The sequence below is a fragment of the Coregonus clupeaformis genome, chromosome 13 (genome assembly GCF_020615455.1).
Source record: "Coregonus clupeaformis isolate EN_2021a chromosome 13, ASM2061545v1, whole genome shotgun sequence".
In the NCBI taxonomy this organism is placed as follows: Eukaryota; Metazoa; Chordata; class Actinopteri; order Salmoniformes; family Salmonidae; genus Coregonus; species Coregonus clupeaformis.
In genome coordinates, this window is record NC_059204.1 from 3,868,907 (window position 1) to 3,894,166 (window position 25,260).

At 42.5% G+C, this 25,260-nt stretch overlaps 1 protein-coding gene across 2 annotated transcripts in view; it reads left to right on the forward strand.

Annotated features, from left to right (window-relative positions):
- The window catches only part of LOC123492144 (tubulin-specific chaperone cofactor E-like protein), an 88,460-nt gene that overhangs the window by 7,120 nt on the left and 56,080 nt on the right, over window positions 1-25,260 (forward strand). Inside the window, exons 5-11 of one of the 2 annotated variants that reach the window (XM_045224141.1) lie at window positions 8,139-8,320; window positions 9,093-9,355; window positions 10,981-11,107; window positions 11,484-11,600; window positions 16,679-16,713; window positions 17,039-17,053; window positions 18,942-18,971. In XM_045224141.1, coding sequence (XP_045080076.1) covers window positions 8,139-8,320; window positions 9,093-9,355; window positions 10,981-11,107; window positions 11,484-11,600; window positions 16,679-16,713; window positions 17,039-17,053; window positions 18,942-18,971 — 769 coding nt within the window. The remainder of the gene's footprint in view (window positions 1-8,138; window positions 8,321-9,092; window positions 9,356-10,980; window positions 11,108-11,483; window positions 11,601-16,678; window positions 16,714-17,038; window positions 17,054-18,941; window positions 18,972-25,260) is intronic. The other variant, XM_045224142.1, reaches the window with a different exon arrangement.

The following is a 25,260-nucleotide window of genomic DNA, read 5'->3' on the forward strand; positions in this document are numbered from 1 at the left end:
TGCCCAGTGACACAAGCCTACCAGACGAGCTAAACCACTTCTATGCTCGCTCGAGGCAAGCAACACTGAAGCATGCATGAGAGCACCAGCTGTTCCGGATGACTATGTGATCACGCTCTCCGTAGCCGATGTGAGTAAGACTTTTAAGCAGGTCAACATTCACAAGGCCGCAGGGCCAGACGGATTACCAGGACGTGTACTCCGAGCATGTGCTGACCAACTGGCAAGTGTCTTCACTGACATTTTCAACATGTCCCTGACTGAGTCTGTAATACCAACATGTTTCAAGCAGACCACCATAGTCCCTGTGCCCAAGGACTCGAAGATAACCTGCCTAAATGACTACCGACCCGTAGCACTGACGTCTGTAGCCATGAAGTGCTTTGAAAGGCTGGTCATTGCTCACATCAACAGCATTATCCCAGAAACCCTAGACCCACTCCAATTTGCATACCGCCCCAACAGATCCACAGATGATGCAATCTCTATTGCACTCCACACTGCCCTTTCCCACCTGGACAAGAGGAACACCTACGTGAGAATGCTATTCATTGACTACAGCTCAGCATTCAACACCATAGTGCCCTCTAAGCTCATCACTAAGCTAAGGATCCTGGGACTAAACACCTCCCTCTGCAACTGGATCCTGGACTTCCTGACGGGCCGCCCCCAGGTGGTAAGGGTAGGTAACAACACATCTGCCACACTGATCCTCAACACGGGGGCCCCTCAGGGGTGCGTGCTCAGTCCCCTCCTGTACTCTCTGTTCACCCATGACTGCATGGCCAGGCACGACTCCAACACCATCATTAAGTTTGCCGACGACGCAACAGTGGTAGGCCTGATCACAGACAACGATGAGACAGCCTATAGGGAGGAGGTCAGAGACCTGGCCGTGTGGTGCCAGGACAACAACCTCTCCCTCAACGTGACCAAGACAAATGAGATGATTGTGGACTACAGGAAAAAAAAGAAGACTGAGCACGCCCCCATTCTCATCGACGGGGCTGTAGTGGAACAGGTTGAGAGCTTCAAGTTCCTTGGTGTCCACATCACCAACGAACTATCATGGTCCAAACACACCAAGACAGTCGTGAAGAGGGCACGACAAAGCCTATTCCCCCTCAGGAGACTGAAAAGATTTGGCATGGGTCCTCAGATCCTCAAAAAATTCTACAGCTGCACCATCGAGAGCATCCTGACTGGTTGCATCACCGCATGGTATGGCAACTGCTTGGCCTCCGACCGCAAGGCACTACAGAGAGTAGTGCGTACGGCCCAGTACATCACTGGGGCCAAGCTTCCTGCCATCCAGGACCTCTATACCAGGCGGTGTCAGAGGAAGGCCCTCAAAATTGTCAAAGACTCCAGCCACCCTAGTCATAGACTGTTCTCTCTGCTACCGCACGGCAAGCGATACCGGAGTGCCAAGTCTAGGTCCAAAAGACTTCTCAACAGCTTCTACCCCCAAGCCATAAGACTCCTGAACAGCTAATCATGGCTACCCGGACTATTTGCACTGCCCCCCCACCCCATCCTTTTTACGCTGCTGCTACTCTGTTCATTATTTATGCATAGTCACTTTAACTCTACCCACATGTACATATTACTTCAACTACCTCAACTAGCCGGTGCCCCCGCACATTGACTCTGCACCGGTACCCCCCTGTATATATAGCCTCCCTACTGTTCTTTTATTTTACTTCTGCTCTTTTTTTTCTCAACACTTTTTTTGTTAAAAATAAATGCACTGTTGGTTAAGGGCTGTAAGTAAGCATTTCACTGTAATGTCTGCACCTGTTGTATTCGGCGCATGTGACCAATAAAATTTGATTTGATTTGAAAGGGACGATGGACGGGGCCATGTACCGGCAAATCTTGGGTGAGAACCTCCTTCCCTCAGCCAGGGCATTGAAAATGGGTCGTGGATGGGTATTCCAGCATGACAATGACCCAAAACACACGGCCAAGGCAACAAAGGAGTGGCTCAAGAAGAAGCACATTAAGGTCCTGGAGTGGCCTAGCCAGTCTCCAGACCTTAATCCCATAGAAAATCTGTGGAGGGAGCTGAAGGTTCGAGTTGCCAAACGTCAGCCTCGAAACCTTAATGACTTGGAGAAGATCTGCAAAGACAAAATCCCTCCTGAGATGTGTGCAAACCTGGTGGCCAACTACTAGAAACGTCTGACCTCTGTGATTGCCAACAAGGGTTTTGCCACCAAGTACTAAGTCATGTTCTGCAGAGGGGTCAAATACTTATTTCCCTCATTAAAATGCAAATCAATTTATAACATTTTTGTTGTTATTCTGTCTCACTGTTCAAATAAACCTACCATTAAAATTATAGACTGATCATTTCTTTGTCAGTGGGCAAACGTACAAAATCAGCAGGGGATCAAATACTTTTTTCCCTCACTGTATATATATATATATATATATATATATATATATATATATATATATATATATATATATACAGTGAGGGAAAAAAGTATTTGATATATATTTATATATACTGCTAAAAAAAATAAAGGGAACACTTAAACAACACTATAACTCCAAGTCAATCACACTTCTGTGAAATCAAACTGTCCACTTAGGAAGCAACACTGATTGACAGGTGGTGACCACAGACCACTTCTCAGTTCCTATGCTTCCTGGCTGATGTTTTGGTCACTTTTGAATGCTGGCGGTGCTTTCACTCTAGTGGTAGCATGAGACGGAGTCTACAACCCACAAGTGGCTCAGGTAGTGCAGCTCATCCAGGATGGCACATCAATGCGAGCTGTGGCAAGAAGGTTTGCTGTGTCTGTCAGCGTAGTGTCCAGAGCATGGAGGCGCTACCAGGAGACAGGCCAGTACATCAGGAGACGTGGAGGAGGCCGTAGGAGGGCAACAACCCAGCAGCAGGACTGCTACCTCCGCCTTTGTGCAAGGAGGAGTAGGAGGAGCACTGCCAGAGCCCTGCAAAATGACCTCCAGCAGGCCACAAATGTGCATGTGTCTGCTCAAACGGTCAGAAACAGACTCCATGAGGGTGGTATGAGGGCCCGACGTCCACAGGTGCAGGACGTTTGGCATTTGCCAGAGAACACCAAGATTGGCAAATTCGCCACTGGCGCCCTGTGCTCTTCACAGATGAAAGCAGGTTCACACTGAGCACGTGACAGACGTGACAGAGTCTGGAGACGCCGTGGAGAACGTTCTGCTGCCTGAAACATCCTCCAGCATGACCGGTTTGGCGGTGGGTCAGTCATGGTGTGGGTTGGCATTTCTTTGGGGGGCCGCACAGCCCTCCATATGACTGCCATTAGGTACCGAGATGAGATCCTCAGACCCCTTGTGAGACCATATGCTGGTGCGGTTGGCCCTGGGTTCCTCCTAATGCAAGACAATGCTAGACCTCATGTGGCTGGAGTGTGTCAGCAGTTCCTGCAAGAGGAAGGCATTGATGCTATGGACTGGCCCGCCCGTTCCCCAGACCTGAATCCAATTGAGCACATCTGGGACATCATGTCTCGCTCCATCCACCAACGCCACGTTGCACCACAGACTGTCCAGGAGTTGGCGGATGCTTTAGTCCAGGTCTGGGAGGAGATCCCTCAGGAGACCATCCGCCACCTCATCAGGAGCATGCCCAGGCGTTGTAGGGAGGTCATACAGGCACGTGGAGGCCACACACACACTACTGAGCCTCATTTTGACTTGTTCTAAGGACATTACATCAAAGTTGGATCAGCCTGTAGTGTGGTTTTCCACTTTAATTTTGAGGGTGACTCCAAATCCAGACCTCCATGGGTTGATAAATTTGATTTCCATTGATAATATTTGTGTGATTTTGTTGTCAGCACATTCAACTATGTAAATAAAAAAGTATTTCATAAGATTATTTCATTCATTCAGATGTAGGATGTGTTATTTTAGTGTTCCCTTTATTTTTTTTAGCAATATATATATATATATATATATATATATATATATATATATATATATATATATATATATAGTAAATACTACTGGAATTGAAAACCGGTCAAGGTGTGTAGAAAGGCTTGACGTAAAGTATAAGGCTATATATGTGAAATATATTTTCCATAACCAAAAATATTATATTTTCAGCTGTTTGAAGCTGGTCTACAAAACTTAATAACGAGAAGCATAGAAATAGTGCACATAGAACATATCTACTGTTTCTTAGACTTGCGTTCAATGAGCATGACAGATCTACAGTGGGGGAAAAAAGTATTTAGTCAGCCACCAATTGTGCAAGTTCTCCCACTTAAAAAGATGAGAGAGGCCTGTAATTTTCATCATAGGTACACGTCAACTATGACAGACAAATTGAGGAAAAGAAATCCAGAAAATCACATTGTAGGATTTTTTATGAATTTATTTGCAAATTATGGTGGAAAATAAGTATTTGGTCACCTACAAACAAGCAAGATTTCTGGCTCTCACAGACCTGTAACTTCTTCTTTAAGAGGCTCCTCTGTCCTCCACTTGTTACCTGTATTAATGGCACCTGTTTGAACTTGTTATCAGTATAAAAGACACCTGTCCACAACCTCAAACAGTCACACTCCAAACTCCACTATGGCCAAGACCAAAGAGCTGTCAAAGGACACCAGAAACAAAATTGTAGACCTGCACCAGGCTGGGAAGACTGAATCTGCAATAGGTAAGCAGCTTGGTTTGAAGAAATCAACTGTGGGAGCAATTATTAGGAAATGGAAGACATACAAGACCACTGATAATCTCCCTCGATCTGGGGCTCCACGCCCCGTGGGGTCAAAATGATCACAAGAACGGTGAGCAAAAATCCCAGAACCACACGGGGGGACCTAGTGAATGACCTGCAGAGAGCTGGGACCAAAGTAACAAAGCCTACCATCAGAAACACGCGACGCCGCCAGGGACTCAAATCCTGCAGTGCCAGACGTGTCCCCCTGCTTAAGCCAGTACATGTCCAGGCCCGTCTGAAGTTTGCTAGAGTGCATTTGGATGATCCAGAAGAGGATTGGGAGAATGTCATATGGTCAGATGAAACCAAAATAGAACTTTTTGGTAAAAACTCAACTCGTCGTGTTTGGAGGACAAAGAATGCTGAGTTGCATCCAAAGAACACCATAACTACTGTGAAGTATGGGGGTGTAAACATCATGCTTTGGGGCTGTTTTTTCTGCAAAAGGGACCAGGGACGACTAATCCGTGTAAAGGAAAGAATGAATGGGGCCATGTATCGTGAGATTTTGAGTGAAAACCTCCTTCCATCAGCAAGGGCATTGAAGATGAAACGTGGCTGGGTCTTTCAGCATGACAATGATCCCAAACACACCGCCCGGGCAACGAAGGAGTGGCTTCGTAAGAAGCATTTCAAGGTCCTGGAGTGGCCTAGCTAGTCTCCAGATCTCAACCCCATAGAAAATCTTTGGAGGGAGTTGAAAGTCTGTGTTGCCCAGCGACAGCCCCAAAACATCACTGCTCTAGAGGAGATCTGCATGGAGGAATGGGCCAAAATACCAGCAACAGTGTGTGAAAACCTTGTGAAGACTTACAAAAAACGTTTGACATGTGTCATTGCCAACAAAGGGTATATAACAAAGTATTGAGAAACTTTTGTTATTGACCAAATACTTATTTTCCACCATAATTTGCAAATAAATTCATTAAAAATCCTACAATGTGATTTTCTGGATTTTTTTTCTCATTTTGTCTGTCATAGTTGACGTGTACCTATGATGAAAATTACAGGCCTCTCTCATCTTTTTAAGTGGGAGAACTTGCACAATTGGTGGCTGACTAAATACTTTTTTTCCCCACTGTATAACTCACATTTCTATGTGGGTCACTGAAAAAGTTACATATTACAGCTTTAAAGGTTTAATAGAGCATATGCAAATGAAAAGACAGACACGTTCCTCTAAGAGGTTCGCAGCAAATCTCTCCCCCTCCAGAGGGGAGGGCAGACCTAAACACTCTTGCTTTATCTGTTCACTCTTTCACCCTTCCATGCCTGGTGCCAAAACATTAAATCAAGGCTGAGACCTAGGGGTTGAATAGACTATACATTTCAAAAGTCTTAATTGCTTAAGGACACCCATTGCTTTTTTTTTGGTTCAAGGGCCCAGATATCATTTACTAAAACCTGCTTTATGGGGACCTCTGACCTTCCAATAGGGAATAATCATTAGACTATCGTTCTTAAAACAGTACACTACAGTAAAGTCTGCAAAAAACTACAGTACATACTACAGTCATATCCACAAAAACACTACAGTGAATACTATAGTATTTAGTGTAATAATACTACAGCATACTATATAATATTTTTTCAGATGGGTGGCGCCAATCTGTCTTTGGGTTGCCAGATAAACACCATTGTGTATTATATCTACAATTTGTATTTTGGGTTGCCAGATCGGTTGCATTGTGTATTTTTCATCTGTATTTTTCGTAGCTGTCTATTTATCAACTCAAACCAATGCTGGCACTAAGACCGCATTCAACGAGCTGAATAGGGCCATAAGCAAACAAGTAAATGCTCACCCAGAGGGGGCTCTCCTAGCGGTTGGTGATTTTTATGCAGGAAAACTGAAGTCCGTTTACCTAATTTTACTAGCATATCAGCTGTACAACTAGAGGCGGAGAAAAAAAAAATAGATCACCTTTACTCCACACACAGAGATGCATACAAAGCTCTCCCTCGCCCTCCATTTGGCAAATCTGACCATAACTCTATACTCCTGACAAGCAAAAACTCAAACAGGAGGTACCAGTGACACCGAGGCTAAACTACAAGACTGTTTCACTAGCACAGACTGGAATATGTTCCGGGATTAATCCGATGGCATTGAGGAGTTAACCACATCAGTAACCGTCACTAATAAGCACAGTGACCGTACGTACATATCCCAAGCAGAAGACCTGTATTACAGGCAACATCCACACTGAGCTAAAGGCTAGCGCTCCCGCTTTCAAGGTGCGGGACACTAATCCGGACGCTTATAAGAAATCCGGCTACGCCCTCCGACAAACCATCAAACGGGCAAAGCGTCAATACAGGACTAAGATCGAATCCTAGTACACCGGCTCTGACACTCGTCGGATATGGTAGGGCTTGCAAACTATCACGGATTACAAAGGGAAACCCAGCCGCGAGCTGCCCAGTGACGCAAGCCTACCAGACAAGGTAAATGCCTTCTATGCTTGTTTCGAGGCAATCAACTCTGAACCGTGAATGAGAACACCAGCTGTTCTGGACGACTGTGTGATCACCCTAAAAATTGTCAAAGACTCCAGCCACCCAAGTCATAGACTGTTCTCTATGCTACCGCATGGCAAGCAGTACCGGAGCGCCAAGTCAGGACCAAAAGGCACCTGAACAGCTTCTACCCCCAAGCCATAAGACTGCTGACCACTTAATCAAATGGCTACAAGGACTATTTGCATTGACCCCCTTTTTTCTTGCACTGGCTCTATGCACACTCACTTGACTCTACCCACACACTCACACATGCTACATTGACACTCCAGCACACACACACACACACACTACATACGTTCACACACACAAAACACACACACACAAGTGTATATTGACGCCACACACACACACACTTTCACACTCATATATGCTGCTGCTACTGTATTTATTATCTATCCTGATTGCCTAGTCACTTTTACCCTTACCTACATGCAGTGTTCCCTCTAAGCTGCATGCGTGCGTGGCCGTACACCTCCTCCAGGACTGCCGCACAGAAGAAATGCCATGCTGCACAGAGACGCAAGAGATTGAACTTCACTGAGTTCACCCCATTAGTTTGCACTATATAGATCAACGTTTTTTCTGTGATCTAATCAATATTATATCAGTCCCTTTTCAATGCAACAAACCAAAACCAATGTTATTTTGTTGTGTTACTATAATTTTTATTTTATTTTGCTTTTTAACTCTGCGTTGTTGCGAAAGGGCTTGTAAGTAAGCATTTCACGGTAAAGTCTACACCTGTTGTATTTGCCGCATGTGACAATTACAGTGTGATTTGATTTGTGTGTAATATCTACAATCTGTCTTTTTGGGTTGTCAATACAGTCAGTCATTAAGTGTTATAGCTCCAATCTGTTTTTTGGGTTGCCAGATCTGCACGATTGTGTCTAACATCCCCAACCTGGACTTTCTTAACCTGAGTATGAACCCTCTGAGTGGGATTGAACTGGAGCCAGGCCTGGCTGAGGTGTTCTCCCGAGTCCGCCGCCTGGTCCTCATCAACACGCGTGTCACGTGGGACACGGTACACACACTCACACGCCAGACCCCAGAGTAAGTCATGACAGATAGTGGACTGTGAATCACAAACCAGACACATGGCACACGTGAATAAAATGTGGTGCCTTTTGAGAAGTGTAACCTAATTTTAACATTGTCATAAAGAGGACATGTTCATCTTCATAAAAAGCAAGTTCTCCAATCTGAAGAGGTAAAAAATAAAGGGGGAAAAATGATACTAAGTGCCAAATAAAGTAACAGGGTTGACCGTAAAAGGGTTGACCTCACCTGCTTTTACATGGATTTTACTATTACATGTTCAATGTTTCTTATGAAGAAAAATATATTTTAAAAAGGAATAGTTATACAATATTAAAATGAGAGTTTAGTTCACGTAACAGGGTTGACCTTAAAATGAGGAACAAATTAATCACTAATCACATTAAATAAATAATAATCTACAGAAATTACTTTGTCAAAGCAACACAATAACTAGGGCTTTACAATGATGGTGAAAACCTGGATACATTTTGGGGTTAAGTGGGTTAAAACTTCCTAGAAGTGGCACAGGGTTGACGGAGGGACATGTCAAAGTGGAAATTTGGCACTTACTAAGTCTTTTTATATATATATATTTTTTTCAGATTTATTGAATGTTCTATGTGGTCTAAATTAAAGGGCACTTCATTTAATATAACAGTCTTTTAAAATGCAATATTGGTGCACAATTTCTACTTAAAATATCAAAGGGACGCAAAAGGCACTCTTTTCGTGGAACGACCCAGCTAGTCTGATAGTCTGATACTCATACTATCTCTCCCTGCAGATTGGAGGAGCTCTTCCTTTGTCTGAACGATTATGACCAGGTTGCCGAGTCCCCGGTCCCCTGCCCCTCCTTGCGCCTGCTCCAGATCACAGACAACCAGCTACAGGAGTGGAGTGAGGTGCGTAAGTTTGGGCCGATGTACCCGTCCCTGGACACCTTGGTGTTGTCCAACAACAGACTCAGCTCTGTGGAGGAGGACACACCTCGGGACTCACTGCAGCGCCTGTTTCCTAACCTGCGCAGCATCAACCTCAACAACTCAGGTTTGCGAAGGGAGGCTCATACACATGCAAACACACACACGCACACAGCATGAACACACACACACACACACAGCATGAGCATACTTAAGTGATAATGCTTGAGAAGCCGGTGTTTGGAGGAAATATTGGCAATATATCCTCCAAACACCGGCTTCGAGGGCATTATCACTTTTATACAATGGGTTACCAACATATTCAAATAAAGATGTACATATTTTCATTAAAAACGTTATTTGGATTAATTTATTCATACTATTTCATCCTTCCACAAGATATAGTCCCAACACAAATCTATGGTTGCGACCCAAGCCGGCTGTTCTAACGTTCTATTGCCAGAGACGCGACCCAGTCATTCAGTCTTTTTGTTCTGTAGCTATGGAGGTGATCCAGTCGTTTGTTCTAAGTGTTCCATTGCCATACTGGCTGGCAACGCTCTTATCCCTTGCTTGCTAGCTAGCCAACTACGGCTAACTTAGTCACGTCAAACAGTGCAGACAGAATAACAGCAAAGTAGCTGCATTTGCGTTTGTTTAAGCTGTTTTCTAGTGACATTTATTTGGATACATCATAACAATGAGCTAATGATGCACGATTTCGCCTGGCATAGAAAATGTGCTCTCTTGTCAGGATACTTATTCAGAGGAGCTAGCCAACAACACAGCTAACACAACCACTTCAAACTGAAGCTGGAAAGACAGCAAACTAGCTGCACTTCATTTCGTTTGACCGGTTTTCTATTGATAGTTCTTTGTATATATCCATAAAGATCATGATTTCGACTGGCTGAGAAATGTTGCTTGCCTGTCTGTCTCATCCCGACTCCCGACACGTTCATTACTATGGGACATCTGGAGATCAAATTTGAATATTTTAACAATGTTGCAAATGTCGGAGAGACAGACAGCAATGTTTATACAAATCTTTGCTGTTGAAAATGAAATGTTAGTCTATAAGAAATGTGAGATAATGTCTAGATACTTTTTATAGTGGAGATCAAGTTTATAAAGTGCCTGGCTGGGCTGATTAGACAGTGGATTGCGCAGTCAGATGGAACAGAGTAAATAGGCATTTTAACATCATAGATTTAGCTGATGGTAACTTGTGGAATAGACACTGGCTGGAATGCGGTTTTAACCAATCATCATTCAGGATTAGACCCACCCGTTGTATAAACACAAATATCCCTCTTTCCTCTACCCAATAATACTCTTTCCGTCCACTATTCCTGTTTTCCTTCCCTTTTCTCCTGTTCTTACTCCTCTGCTTCTGTACCTCTCTCATGCAGGACAGGGAACACTCTGGAAATCAGTTGGTCTACTGAGAAGAGCTCAACTTCTGTTACATTCCAATGTATTTTAACACTACATTCTGCATTTTAAAGGCATTTTACCTCTTTTTATATAGGCTAAAAAAATTAAACTAATATACGCACTCATTCAATCACTGAAAGAGCACTCTATGATCAGTCTGATGTGAAAATAGATTAGGACTATATATTGTATTGTGCTACTTCCGTACTCCATACTTAATACTGTATCCTGGGCTTCCATAGAGAACGAGTGCTGATAGTTTCCATGTCCGTTGGTGTGTATGTGCATGCGTGTGTTTGTGCGTGTGTCCTAAAGGGCTTAACCGATGGGAGGACATAGAGAGGCTGAATTTCTTCCCTAAACTGGAGGAGGCGAGGCTGATGGGGATTCCCTTACTGCAGCCCTATACCAACAAAGAGAGACGCAGCCTCACCGTGGCACAGTGCGTACACACAGACACATACACACACATTTAACATTTACATTTTAGTCTTCTCCAAAGTGATTTAGTTAGTGCATTCATCTTAAGATAGCTAGGTAAGACAACCACATATCACAGTCACAATAGCAAGTAAAACTTTTCTTCAATAAAGCAGCTATAAGCAAGGTCAGTGCTAGTGAGAAAAGGCAAGTGCAGGTGTTAGTGCAAGAAAAGTACAAGTACAACGGTAGGGTGTTAATTTTTTATTTGTTCTGGTTGGGGGGGATTATTCAAGATACCTTTTGAAGAGGTTCACACAAACACAATTGAATACACACCTATTTGATTTGTGTAAACATATCTCACACACACACTCATATTCTTAGTTATTTTGCAGGTTGCCATCTGTGACTATGTTGAATGGGAGTGTGGTGACGGAAGGGGAAAGGGAAGACGCTGAGAGGTTCTTCATCAGACATTACCTGGACTGTTCTGAAGAGACGCTGCCTCAGAGGTACTGTTGACACACACACACTCTAGTCTGAGGTAGAGCTACTGTATGTCAGAGGTACTGTTGACACACACACACTCTAGTCTGAGGTAGAGCTACTGTATGTCAGAGGTACTGTTGACACACACACACTCTAGTCTGAGGTAGAGCTACTGTATGTCAGAGGAACTGTAAACACACGCACACATTTTTCTTCTGATAAGAACAACCTCTTATCTGGTTCATAATAGCACTAGCACTCCTCTGAGACACCTACAGTTGAAGTCGGAAGTTTACATACACTTAGGTTGGAGTCATTAAAACTCGTTTTTTAACCACTCCACAAATTTCTTGTTAACAAACTATAGTTTTGGCAAGTCGGTGAGGAAATCTACTTTGTGCACGACACAAGTAATTTTTCAAACAATTGTTTACAGACAGATTATTTCACTTATAATTCACTGTATCACAATTCCAGTGGGTCAGAAGTTAACATACACTAAGTTGACTGTGCCTTTAAACAGCTTGGAAAATTCCAGAAAATTATGTCATGGCTTTAGAAGCTTCTGATAGGCTAATTGACATCATTTGAGTCAATTGGAGGTGTACCTGTGGATGTATTTCAAGGCCTACCTTCAAACTCAGTGCCTCTTTGCTTGACATCATGGGAATATCAAAAGAAATCAGCCAAGACCTCAGAAAAAAAATTGTAGACCTCCACAAGTCTGGTTCATCCATGGGAGCAATTTCCAAACACCTGAAGGTACCACGTTCATCTGTACAAACAATAGTACGCAAGTATAAACACCATGGGACCACGCAGCTGTGATACCGCTCAGGAAGGAGACTGTCTCCTAGAGATGAACGTACTTTGGTGCGAAAAGTGCAAATCAATCGCAGAACAACAGCAAAATACCTTGTGAAGATGCTGGAGAAAACAGGTACAAAAGTATCTATATCCACAGTAAAATGAGTCCTATATCGACATAACCTGAAAGGCCGCTCAGCAAGGAAGAAGCCACTGCTCCAAAACCGCCATAAAAAAGCCAGACTACGGTTTGCAACTGCATATGGGGACAAAGATCGTACTTTTTGGAGAAATGTCCTCTGGTCTGATGAAACAAAAATATAACTGTTTGGCCATAATGACCATCGTTATGTTTGGAGGGAAAAGGGGATGTCTTGCAAGCCGAAGAACACCATCCCAACCGTGAAGCACAGGGGTGGCAGCATCATGCTGTGGGGGTGCTTTGCTGCAGGAGGAACTGGTATACTTCACAAAATAGATGGCATCATGAGGAAGGAAAATGATGTGGATATATCAGTCAGGAAGTTAAAGCTTGGTTGCAAATGGGTCTTCCAAATGGACAATGACCCCAAGCATACTTCCAAAGTTGTGGCAAAATGGCTTAAGGACAACAAAGTCAAGGTATTGGAGTGGCCATCACAAAGCCCTGACCTCAATCCTATAGAACATTTGTGGGCAGAACTGAAAAAATGTGTGTGCGAGCAAGGAGGCCTACAAACCTGACTCAGTTATACCAGCTCTGTCAGGAGGAATGGGCCAAAATTCACCCAACTTAATGTGGGAAGCTTGTGGAAGGCTACCCGAAATGTTTGACCCACTGGGAATGTGATGAAATAAATAAAAGCTGAAATAAATCATTCTCTCTACTATTATTTATGACAATTCACATTCTTAAAATAAAGTGGTGATCCTAACTGACCTAAGACAAGGAATTTTTACTAGGATTAAATGTCAGGAATTGTGAAACTGAGTTTAAATGTATTTAGCTAAGGTGTATGTAAACCTCCGACTTCAACTGTACCTCAACAGCAGACAGGAATCACTTTGAGTCAGTACCACTCAGATATCTCCTACCTCTCTCTGCTTATGTTAACACTCCCCACAGTGTTCTAACACACCTGACATCGCGTAGCATATTGTCATCTCAGGACTTCCCATGATGGGAATTTCGGGGGGGGGGTTTGGGCCCATGCTGAAAAACGAATCGGCCCACGCTTTTCTCCGGCCACATTCCACTTAACCTTAGGAGAATGCGAGGGAAGGATTTTCATGGGGAAAGCGCAGTCCCTGACTGGGGGAAAGTAACCTTTGTGAGACAATGGCGCCAGTCTCTCTGCCCACTCAATGACTTCTTTGTGCCTCCGAATACTCAGATCGGAAAACCGATACACAAGGTGGCAGGTAGATTATTTTTTTGACCTCCTCCTTCACTCGTTCACTCGCTCTCTTTTATTTTCCTTTAAGGGGGGGATTGAGAGCTTGACTCATTTCCCTGTGTAACCAGAGCTGACGTAGCTCGGCACTGCGCAAATATTGCCCCCCTAATTATGTGGGGAAAGTGCCTTTTTTTGTGGGGGGGGTATTTTTCTCTGCGGGTGTGTTTCTACCAGTGGACCAATGACTCCAAACCAACACAGCGTCCCCACAGTGTCTCAGATTAATCAGGGTACTGCAATGGAAGTGATTCAAAGCTGCAAACCGCTCTCTTTTGGTTTTCTTTTGCTCTGTTTTCCTCTCTGTTTAATTCTCTTTCTCTCTCTCGCCTTGCTTTTAAACTGCATTTACTTGCTCTTGGGTCTTAGCCCGTTTCTTTGAGCAGGGGTGGGTGGGTGTGTGTGTGGGGGTGGATATGGATTTGAGCTGACCAAGGCTGTTGTGTGCGTGCGCACGAGTGTGTGTTGGATGCGGTCAGTGAGCAGTGGACAGGACTTAGGCGGCCGGGCTATCCCCTTTCGGCCCGGGTCCAGAGTAACCCAGGCCTGCCCCCGGGTCCCTTCAGAGATCAGAGCCTGGGGAGCGGGTCACAGCCTCTCAGGTGAACACTGGTGAACACGGCAGCCTGCAGAGATCTGACAGACAGCTGCCTTTTGAATAACTGAAGCCTTGGCTTAGCCTCTGTCTTAGTCATCGCTATAGATGACCCAAAAAGACTGTGTATAATAAAAATGCTGAGCTATATTGTATGCAAAATATTTTTCGAAATTATATTATTTTAAACTAATACAATTGCTCAGAGAAAGAGATTCTGTTGTTTCTGTTTTCAATACTCTAGCACCCTCCCCTTGCGAGGATAACGACACTGAGCCTTTTCCTACAATGTTTTATGAGATTGGAGAACATGTTTGGAGGGATCTTAGACCATTCCTCCATACATAATATTTCCAGATCCTTGATATCCTTCGTCTGTGCTTATGGACTGCCCTCTTCAATTCAAAGCACAGGTTTTCAATGGGGTTCAAGTCCAGAGATTGAGATGGCCATCGCAAAATGTGGATTTTGTGGTCAATTAACCATTTCTTTGTGGATTTTGATGTGTGCTTGGGGTTATTGTCTTGCTGGAAGATCAACTTGTGGCCAAGTGTCAGTCTCCTGGCAGAGGCAACCAGGTTTTTGGCTAAAATGTTCTGGTACTTAGTAAAGTTCATGATGCCGTTGACCTTAAAGGCCCCAGGACCAGTGGAAGTAAAAAATCCCCATAACATCAAAGGTCCACCACCATATTTTACAGTAGGTATGAGCTACTTTTCTGCATATGCTTCTGTTTTTCAACACCAAAACCACCACTGGTGTGCATGGCCAAAGAGCAATATTTTCATGTCAACTGATCATAGCACCGCCTGGAGTTTGATAAACGGAATTGGCACTTGGATTTGAACCAGTGCTATGGTCAGATGACATGAAAATAGAACTATTTGGTGGTCGTAAGCGGCTTTCTGAAACGGGTTGGGGAGATTGAAATGATGCGAGGCTGGAGAGTGGAGAGACGGGGAGGCTTGGGGTAAGGAGAGTGAGGGGAGGGGATACAAGATGGGTGGGGTGAGGAAAGAGTGGAGAGAGAGAGAGAGAGAGAGAGAGGAGTGGGTTTGAGGTAAGAAGAGAAAGAAGGGGCTACAGAGGGGTCTGGGTAAAGAAGAGGGGGGCGAGAAGGGAGTTATAAAGAGGAAGGGGATTGTGATGTGAAGAGATGGGGCGTGGGGTCATTATTAAGAGACAGAGGAAGGGGATTGTGATGTGAAGAGATGGGGCGTCGGGTCATTATTAAGAGACAGAGGAAGGGGATTGTGATGTGAAGAGATGGGGCGTGGGGTCATTATTAAGAGATAGAGGAAGGGGATTGAGGGCATACCGGGGAAGTGAGGAAATGCAACGTAACGCAAACCTTTTAGCACGTCATCGCTCAACCAGGCAGCTGAGGTGGATTAAAGAACAGAGAGAGAGGCATGAAATGCCAGACGATAAGTCGCTAATGGATCTAGGGTAGATACAAGGTAAGGTATTAGCCCCAATACTTTTGTCCGTGTATAGAAACACAGGTATTAAATTAATGCCACAGCTTTTTTCAGCCACCACACTAAGCTAGGACCATTAAAAATGCCATTTAGCATTACTATACCTCCATTATCTCTCGCGATGTTATTTACAGAGGTGTATGAGTGGTTAGTTGCCACATTAAATGAGACCTTTTAAGTGAGAAGAAATGGGCTTCTCACAGAATGGCACTTTGTGCACTGACTGAGGCCTTAGAGGAGAATTCCCATGGCGGTGGCACACACACACTGAAACCCTGGCCAGGCGGGGTTTTGGGGGAGGGAAGGGGAAATTGCTTTGATTGGCCCAGATGGTATAGTAGCTTTGAAAAGAGAGGCTTTTCTCTGGGATTTTATTTAATCGTTCCTGGGTTCCTTATCTCTAACTCCGTGTTCCCTCTGGGGGGGACGCTTTCTCACGGCTGAGAGAGGGGTAGAGGGCTTGCTGTGTTTTCCGAATGAGCACACACCACTCTTAGCGAGCACACACAAACACACACTCATTCACTCACACATTTGTCCAAACTTACCCCCACGGTGTCAGATAAAGCTGTTTTCTTAGATATCGATTTGACTCTAACATACTGCAACCCTTTTCACTATGTTGTTTTCCCTGGTGTTATCTTTCAGATATATTCATTATGTATTAAACTGATAAATAAAATGTTTGTTTGAGAGAAGACAGTATGTCTCAAGAGTATATCACAACGTCTGCAAAACATGTGGGAATAAAATGGTCTGTTTCCCATAATGTACATTGCTTTCAGAAAGTATTCATACCTCTTGAATTATTCCACATTTTGTTGTTACAGCCTGAATTCAAAATCGATTAAATTGATTTTTTTTCTCACCCATCTACACACAATTACCCCATAATGACAAAGTGAAAAATTGTTTTTAGAAATGTTTGCTAATACTGAAATCTAATTTACATAAGTATTCACACCCCTGAGCGAATACATGTTAGAATCACCTTTGGCAGCGATTACAGCTGTAAATCTGTTGTTGATCATTGCTAGACAGCCATTTTCAAGTCTTGCCATAGATTTTCAAGCCACATTTTTTATTTTAAAGTCAAAACTGTAATTAGGCCACTCAGGAACATTCAATGTAGTAAGCAACTCCAGTGTATATTTGGCCTTGTTTTAGGTTATTGTCCTGCTGAAAAGTGAATTTGTCTCCCAGTGTCTGTTAGAAAGCAGACTGAACCAGGTTTTCCTCTAGGATTTTGCCTGTGCTTGACTCTATTCCATTTATTTTTATCTTAATAAACTCCCTAGTCCTTGGTGATGACAAGCATACCCATAACATGATGCAGCCAACACATGCTTGAAAATATGAAGTGGTACTCAGTGATGTGTTGTGTTGGACTTGCCCCAAACATAACACTTTGTATTGCCACATTTTTTAGCAGTTTTACTTTAGTGCCTTATTGCAAACAGGATGCATGTTTTGGAATATTTTTATTCTGTACAGGCTTCCCCCTTTTCACTCTGTCATATAGATTTGTTTTGTGGAGTAACTACAATGTTGTTGATCCATCCTCAGTTATCTTCTATCACAGCCATTAAACTCCGTAACTGTTTTAAAGTCAACATTAGCCTCATGGTGAAATCCCGGAGTGGTTTCCTTGCTCTCCAGCAACTGAGTTAGGAAGGACGCCTGTATCTTTGTGGTGACTGGGTGTATTGATACACCATCCAAAGTGTAATTAATAACTTCACCATGCTCAAAAGGATATTCATTGTCTGCTTCTTTTTTTTTTACCCATCTACCAATAGGTGCCCTTCTTTGCGAGGCAGTGGAAAACCTCCCTGGTCTTTGTGGTTGAATCTGTGTTTGAAATTCACTGCTCGACTGAGGGACCTTACAGATAATTGTATGTGTGGGGTACAGAGATGAGATTTAATTTATTTTGGGTAACAGACATATACAACACAATGTAGAATGTGGGCCCAGAGGATATCACTTAAAAGTATTAATTAAAACGCTTGTTTCCAAAGTGGTCCTCGATGGTAAAAACAATAACACATATAATGATTAAAAAGCAAGACAAAATTACAAACATTTTACATTTTAGTCATTTAGCAGACGCTCTTATCCAAAGCCACTTAGTTAGTGAGTGCATACATTATTATTTATTTTTTCATAAAATCAACACTAAATACATTGATTTACAGTACCAGTCAAAAGTTTGGACACCTACTCATTCAAGGGTTTATCTTTATTTTGACTATTTTCTACATTGTAGAATAACAGTGAAGACATCAAAACTACCAAATAACACATATGGAATCATGTAGTAGCCAAAAAAGTGTTAAACAAATGAAAATATATTTGAGATTCTTCAAAGTAGCCACCCTTTGCCTTGATGACAGCTTTGCACACTCTTGGCATTCTCTCAACCAACTTCACCTGGAATGCTTTTCCAACAGTCTTGAAGGAGTTCCCACATGCTGAGCACTTGTTGGCTGCTTTTCCTTCACTCTGCAGTCCAACTCATCCCAAACCATCTCAATTGGGTTGAGGTCAGGTGATTGTGAAGGCCAGGTCATCTGATGCAGCACTCCATCACTCTCCTTTTTGGTCAAATTGCCTGTGTTGGGCCATTGTCCTGTTGAAAAACAAATGATAGTCCCACTAAGCGCAAACCAGATGGGATGGGGTATGCGTGTGCCTTGAATTCTAAATAAATCACAGACAGTGTCACCAGCAAAGCACCCCCACACCATCACACCACCACCTCCATGCTTCACGATGGGAACCACACATCTGTTCACCTACTCTGCGTCTCACAAAGATATGGCGGTTGGAACCAAAAATCTCAAATTTGGACTCCTCAAACCAAAGGACAGATTTCCACCGGTCTAATGTCCATTGCTCGTGTTTTTTGGCCCAAGCAAGTCTCTTCTTCTTATTGGTGGCCTTTAGTAGTGGTTTCTTTGCAGCAATTTGACCATGAAGGCCTGATACACACAGTCTCCTCTGAACAGTTAATGTTGAGATGTCTGTTACTTGAACTCTGTGAAGCATTTATTTGGGCTGCAATTTCTGAGGCTGGTAACTCTAATGAACTTATCCTCTGCAGCAGAGGTAACTCTGGGTCTTTCTTACCTGTGGCGGTCCTCATGAGATTCAGTTTCATCATAGCGCTTGATGGTTTTTACGACTGCACTTGAGGAAACTTTAAAAATAGGGCTATCTTCTGTATACCCACCCCTACCTTGTCACAACACAACTGATTGGCTCAAACGCATTAAGAAGGAAAGAAATTCCACAAATTAACTTTTAACAAGGTACACCTGTTAATTGAAATGCATTCCAGGTGACTACCTCATGAAGCTGGTTGAGAGAATGCCAAGAGTGTGCAAAACTGTCATCAAGGCAAATGGTGGCTACTTTGAAGAATCTCAAATATAAAATATATTTTCATTTGTTTAATACTTTTTTTGGTTACTACATGATTCCATATGTGTTATTTCATCGTTTTGATGTCTTCACTATTATTCTACAATGTAGAAAATAGTAACAATAAAGATAAACCCTTGAATGAGTAGGTGTCCAAACTTTTGACTGGTACTGTATATTGACATCCTAAAAAGTGGCACTATTCACTGCACTTTTCCCTAACTTTAAAAATCAACCACATTAATTTCACATTTCGACCTTAAAAAACAATCTTCATTACACATCATACCTATCATTCAAATAAATACACCTGCCCAGCAGTAGGGGGGCACAAGGGGCAGTGGAGTGGTTTCTCTTACTTAGACAACCTTGTCCAAATGAAAACCTTGATCTTGATCTCCAAGGGGAGGCTATTCCATAGACAAATGCCTGTATAGAAAAACATGCTCCTCGCAGTACTGTTTACTCTTGGGATTTTACAAGACATGACACTAGCTCTGGTATTGTAACTGTGTTGGTTATAGACCATATCAATGTGGTTTTTCATATAACCTGGGGCACGATCATTTAAGATGTCAAACATATGATTACAGTGGGGAGAACAAGTATTTGATACACTGCCGATTTTGCAGGTTTTCCTACTTACAAAGCATGTAGAGGTCTGTAATTTTTTATCATAGGTACACTTCAACTGTGAGAGACAGAATCTAAAACAAAAATCCAGAAAATCACATTGTATGATTTTTAAGTAATTAATTTGCATTTTATTGCATGACATAAGTATTTGATCACCTACCAACCAGTAAGAATTCCGGCTCTCACAGACCTGTTCGTTTTTCTTTAAGAAGCCCTCCTGTTCTCACTCATTACCTGTATTAACTGCACCTGTTTGAACTCGTTACCTGTATAAAAGACACCTGTCCACACACTCAATCAAACAGACTCCAACCTCTCCACAATGGCCAAGACCAGAGAGCTGTGTAAGGACATCAGGGATAAAATTGTAGACCTGCACAAGGCTGGGATGGGCTACAGGACAATAGGCAAGCAGCTTGGTGAGAAGGCAACAACTGTTGGCGCAATTATTAGAAAATGGAAGAAGTTCAAGATGACGGTCAATCACCCTCGGTCTGGGGCTCCATGCAAGATCTCACCTCGTGGGGCATCAATGATCATGAGGAAAATGAGGGATCAGCCCAGAACTACACGGCAGGACCTGGTCAATGACCTGAAGAGAGCTGGGACCACAGTCTCAAAGAAAACCATTAGTAACAAACTACGCCGTCATGGATTAAAATCCTGCAGCGCACGCAAGGTCCCCCTGCTCAAGCCAGCGCATGTCGAGGCCCGTCTGAAGTTTGCCAATGACCATCTGGATGATCCAGAGGAGGAATGGGAGAAGGGCGTGTGGTCTGATGAGACAAAAATAGAGCTTTTTGGTCTAAACTCCACTCGCTGTGTTTGGAGGAAGAAGAAGGATGAGTACAACCCCAAGAACACCATCCCAATCGTGAAGCATGGAGGTGGAAACATCATTCTTTGGGGATGCTTTTCTGCAAAGGGGACAGGACGACTGCACCGTATTGAGGGAAGGATGGATGGGGCCATGTATCGCAAGATCTTGGCCAACAACCTCCTTCCCTCAGTAAGAGCATTGAAGAAGGGTCGTGGCTGGGTCTTCCAGCATGACAACGACCCGAAACACACAGCCAGGGCAACTAAGGAGTGGCTCCGTAAGAAGCATCTCAAGGTCCTGGAGTGGCCTAGCCAGTCTCCAGACCTGAACCCAATAGGAAATCTTTGGAGGGAGCTGTAAGTCCGTATTGCCCAGCGACAGCCCCGAAACCTGAAGGATCTGGAGAAGGTCTGTATGGAGGAGTGGGCCAAAATCCCTGCTGCAGTGTGTGCAAACCTGGTCAAGACCTACAGGAAACGTATGATCTCTGTAATTGCAAACAAAGGTTTCTATACCAAATATTAAGTTCTGCTTTTCTGATGTATCAAATACTTATGTCATAAAATAAAATGCAAATGAATTACTTAAAAATCATACAATGTGATTTTCTGGATTTTTGTTTTGGATTCTGTCTCTCACAGTTGAAGTGTACCTATGATAAAAATTACAGACCTCTATATGCTTTGTAAGTAGGAAAACCTGCAAAATCGGCAGTGTATCAAATACTTGTTCTCCCCACTGTATGCTTAAGTTGATCCACTCTGGACAACAAAGGCAACAAGCCCACCTCCCGGAACTCCTGTACCACTATGTGGGTCCTAGGGGGGACATTAAGCATATACTGGATAACATTATTTTGCATGACCTGCATTCTGTTTTTCAGCTTTTTTGATAGCCCACTATACCAAGCAGAGCAGGCATAATCAAAATGACACTGAATCAAGGTTGAGACAAGCAGTTTCTTAACTTTGATGTTAAAATATCTAGTGTTACGATATTAAAAATTCAATTTGATCGCCATTTTAGAAAGATGTTTAGCAGCAATCAGGTCTCCAGAAAGGGATTGATCTAGGGACACACCAAGATAATTTACACTTGTTTTAGATTCAATCTCCTTGCCTGCACAGTTTACCTGTATCTTGTCAGCCCTAAGCAATCTGCGTTTTGTTCCAAACAAAATCGATTCAGTTTTTCCCAAATGTAGAGACCATTTGTTGTCAGTCAACCAATCTCTAACAAAATGCAATTCCTTACTCAGGGTCTCCTCTATGTAAACTGTATCCTTCCCTGATACCAGTATGGCTGAGTCATCAGCATAAAGCAGGAGTTTGCGTTTTACTGTATCTGGCATATCATTAATGTATATAAGAGAGGCCCTAAAATTGATCCCTGCGGTACTCCACAGGATATTTATTTGGCCTCAGACAGAACATCACCAACATTACATACTTGTGTTCTGTTGTTCAGATAAGACCTAAATCAATTCACTGCTATATCATTTAGACCCATGCATTTCAGTTTCATCAGGAGAATATCATGGTCCACAGTGTCAAAAGCTTTCTGCAAGTCTAATGTGACCATACCTGTATAGTTCCCCTTCTCACTTTCCTGCTTGATGTGGTCAAAGAGGTGGATAAGGCAAGTATCAGTGGAATGAGCTGTTCTAAAGCCAGATTGGAGTTCATAAAGAAATCTGTGCTCGAGAAGGTATCCCTCAAGTTGATTTAAAAAAACGAATATTTGGATAAGATGCTGAGGATTGACACAGGCCTGTAGTTTCCTACATTTGTTTTACTGCTCTTCTTGTGGAGCGGAACCACCCGGGGCTGTTTTGAGATCATTGGGAAATGTACCACTACTAATAGAAAGGTTTACAATATGCGTTATCATTTTAGCAGTGACACAAGCACTGTCCTTTATGAGTCTTGCAGGAAGGTTATCCAGCCCAGTTGCTTTGTTTGTGCTCATTAAGCATAGTAGATTGGAAACTTTGTCTTCTGTTACCATGCACAGCTCAAACAAATAATTTGTGATACCTTTGCTATGGTAAAAGTTGTTAATGAAAGACTGGTCATAGTGTCCAGAGCAGGTCGGTAACTTCTTAACCAGAGATGAGGCTATAGTGGTAAAAAATATGTTAAAATAATTTGCAACCTTTGCCTGGTCATAGCATAAAACATCATCAATATCCAGGCCAATACTACAGGATTTTACCTTTTTTATGGGGCGTTTTTGAGCCAATGTCCTTTCCACAGTTTACGAGGCTGATGTAAGTTGTCATTAACAGCGTCTATGTAATGTTGGGATTTGGCCTTATCCATTTTGTATCTTGCCTGGTTTCTACAGTTAATATAACCATCATAATCTTGTTGTAGATTTGTCCTTTTGAATTTGCACAGGTAGCGATCCCTTTTCCTAAGATCTCGGAAGTGATCCATTTCCCTGACCGCTGTTTGATTCAAGTTTGTTTCATCGGAGCCAGAGAGTTGAGTGCAGACAAACATATCTTTAAAAAGATACCAAGCTTGATCAACATCATCACAGTTTTTAGTACATGAGACCAATCCAAATTTCCAAGTACTTCTACAAAACGTTCCTTTGAGTATTGTTTCATAGACCTTACCTTCATGTAGTTATTACCTGGCTCAAGAAGCATTCTGGATTTCTTACAGGTACAATAGGTTACCATATGATCACTAAAACAGATTATTTAAAACTCCTGACTGACAGACGTTCTCTTGGTCTGATACAATAATCAAGTCCAAACTTGATTTACTCTCAACACACACCCGGGTTGGCTCAACAATCAGTTGTTTCAGTCCAAATAACTGATTAAAGTTATACAGGGCATTTACTAGTGTTTTTTTTGGGTGATAACTGCACATTTGTATTAGAATCGCCAAGCAGAATAAATTCCCTACCAGCAAATACATTGTGATCACAGCAATTTGATTCAAGTAAATCATATAAATTATTCTGCTTAGGAGGCCGATAGCACACACCAACAAGTATAGGACGACATTTAGGAAGAAGTATATCTACCCATGCAACCTCAAGACCATCAATTTTCAGATCTAAACGAGGGTTAAAATGCACATAATTCCTAGTAAAAACACACGCCGCCACCGTTTCGGTCAATTCTATGAATGCTATAACCCGTTAGCTCAACCTCATTGTCCTCAATTGACCCATCAAGCCATGTCTCAGTCACAACAACTACTGCAGCCCGGGTGTTAGAAGCAAGGAGTTTTAATTCCTCTAAGTATGAAAAATGTATGCACTCGCTAACTGTAAGTCGCTCTGGATAAGAGAGTCTGCTAAATTACTTAAATGTAAATGTAATTTTGGCAGCAGGCTCCATGCGTTCACATGGATAAAGTAAAGTCCTCTCCAATTGAAACAGTCAAACATGTCATTTTCTGTCCCCACTGCTGATACATCGACTATCTCATCTAGATTGCACTCATCATCCCTGCTTGTGTCCAGCATCCCAATGTTTGGCACAGCATTTAAACAGCATACATTGCAAACAAGCGAAATGTTACATTGAGACTTTACAGCTTCATCATATGACAAGGGTTGGATAGCTCCACACTTTATGTAAACAAACAAATCACAAATGTCACAAACCATCGCTTTTGAATTCTTCCGTCTTACCGCAGTTTGGGCATAGTTTTTTAGCTTGCTTTGTGGTGTTTGGGCCAGGACAGGGGTGTACATTGCCACAGATTAGCAGACTGAAAGTAACAAGCAGCTAGAGATAGTCATCATTTTTTTTATCTTAAACACTTATTACAACAGATTGAGTCCATGCAACTTATTATGTGACTTTATTAAGCACATTTTTACTCTTCAACTCATTTAGGCTTGCCATAACAAAGGGGTTGAATACTTATTGACTCAAGACATTTCAGCTTTTCAGTTTTAATTAATTTCAAAAAATATCTAAAAACATAATTCAATTTTGACATTGTGTGTAGGCAAGTGACACAATCTCAATGTAATCAATTTTAAATTCAGGCTGTAACACAACAAGATGTGGAGAAAGTCAAGGGGTGTGAATACTTTCTGAAGTGCATTCGGAAAGTATTCAGACCCCTTGACTTTTTCCTCTTTACAGCCTTATTCTAAAATTGATTAAATTGTTTTTTTGTCCCCTCATCAATCTACACCTACCACATAATGACAAAGCAAAACGTTTTTGCAAATGTATTAAAAATAAAAAAATGGAAATATTACATTTTACATAAGTATTCAGACCCTTTACTCAGTACTTTTTTGAAGAACCTTTTGGCAGCGATTACAGCCTCGAGTCTTCTTGGGTATGACGCTACAAGCTTGGCACACCTGTATTTGGGGAGTTTCTCCCATTCTTCTCTGCAGATCCTCTCAAGCTCTGTCAGGTTGCACAGCTATTTTCAGGTCTCTCCAGAGATGTTAGATCGGGTTCAAATCCGGGCTCTGGCTGGGCCACTCAAGGACATT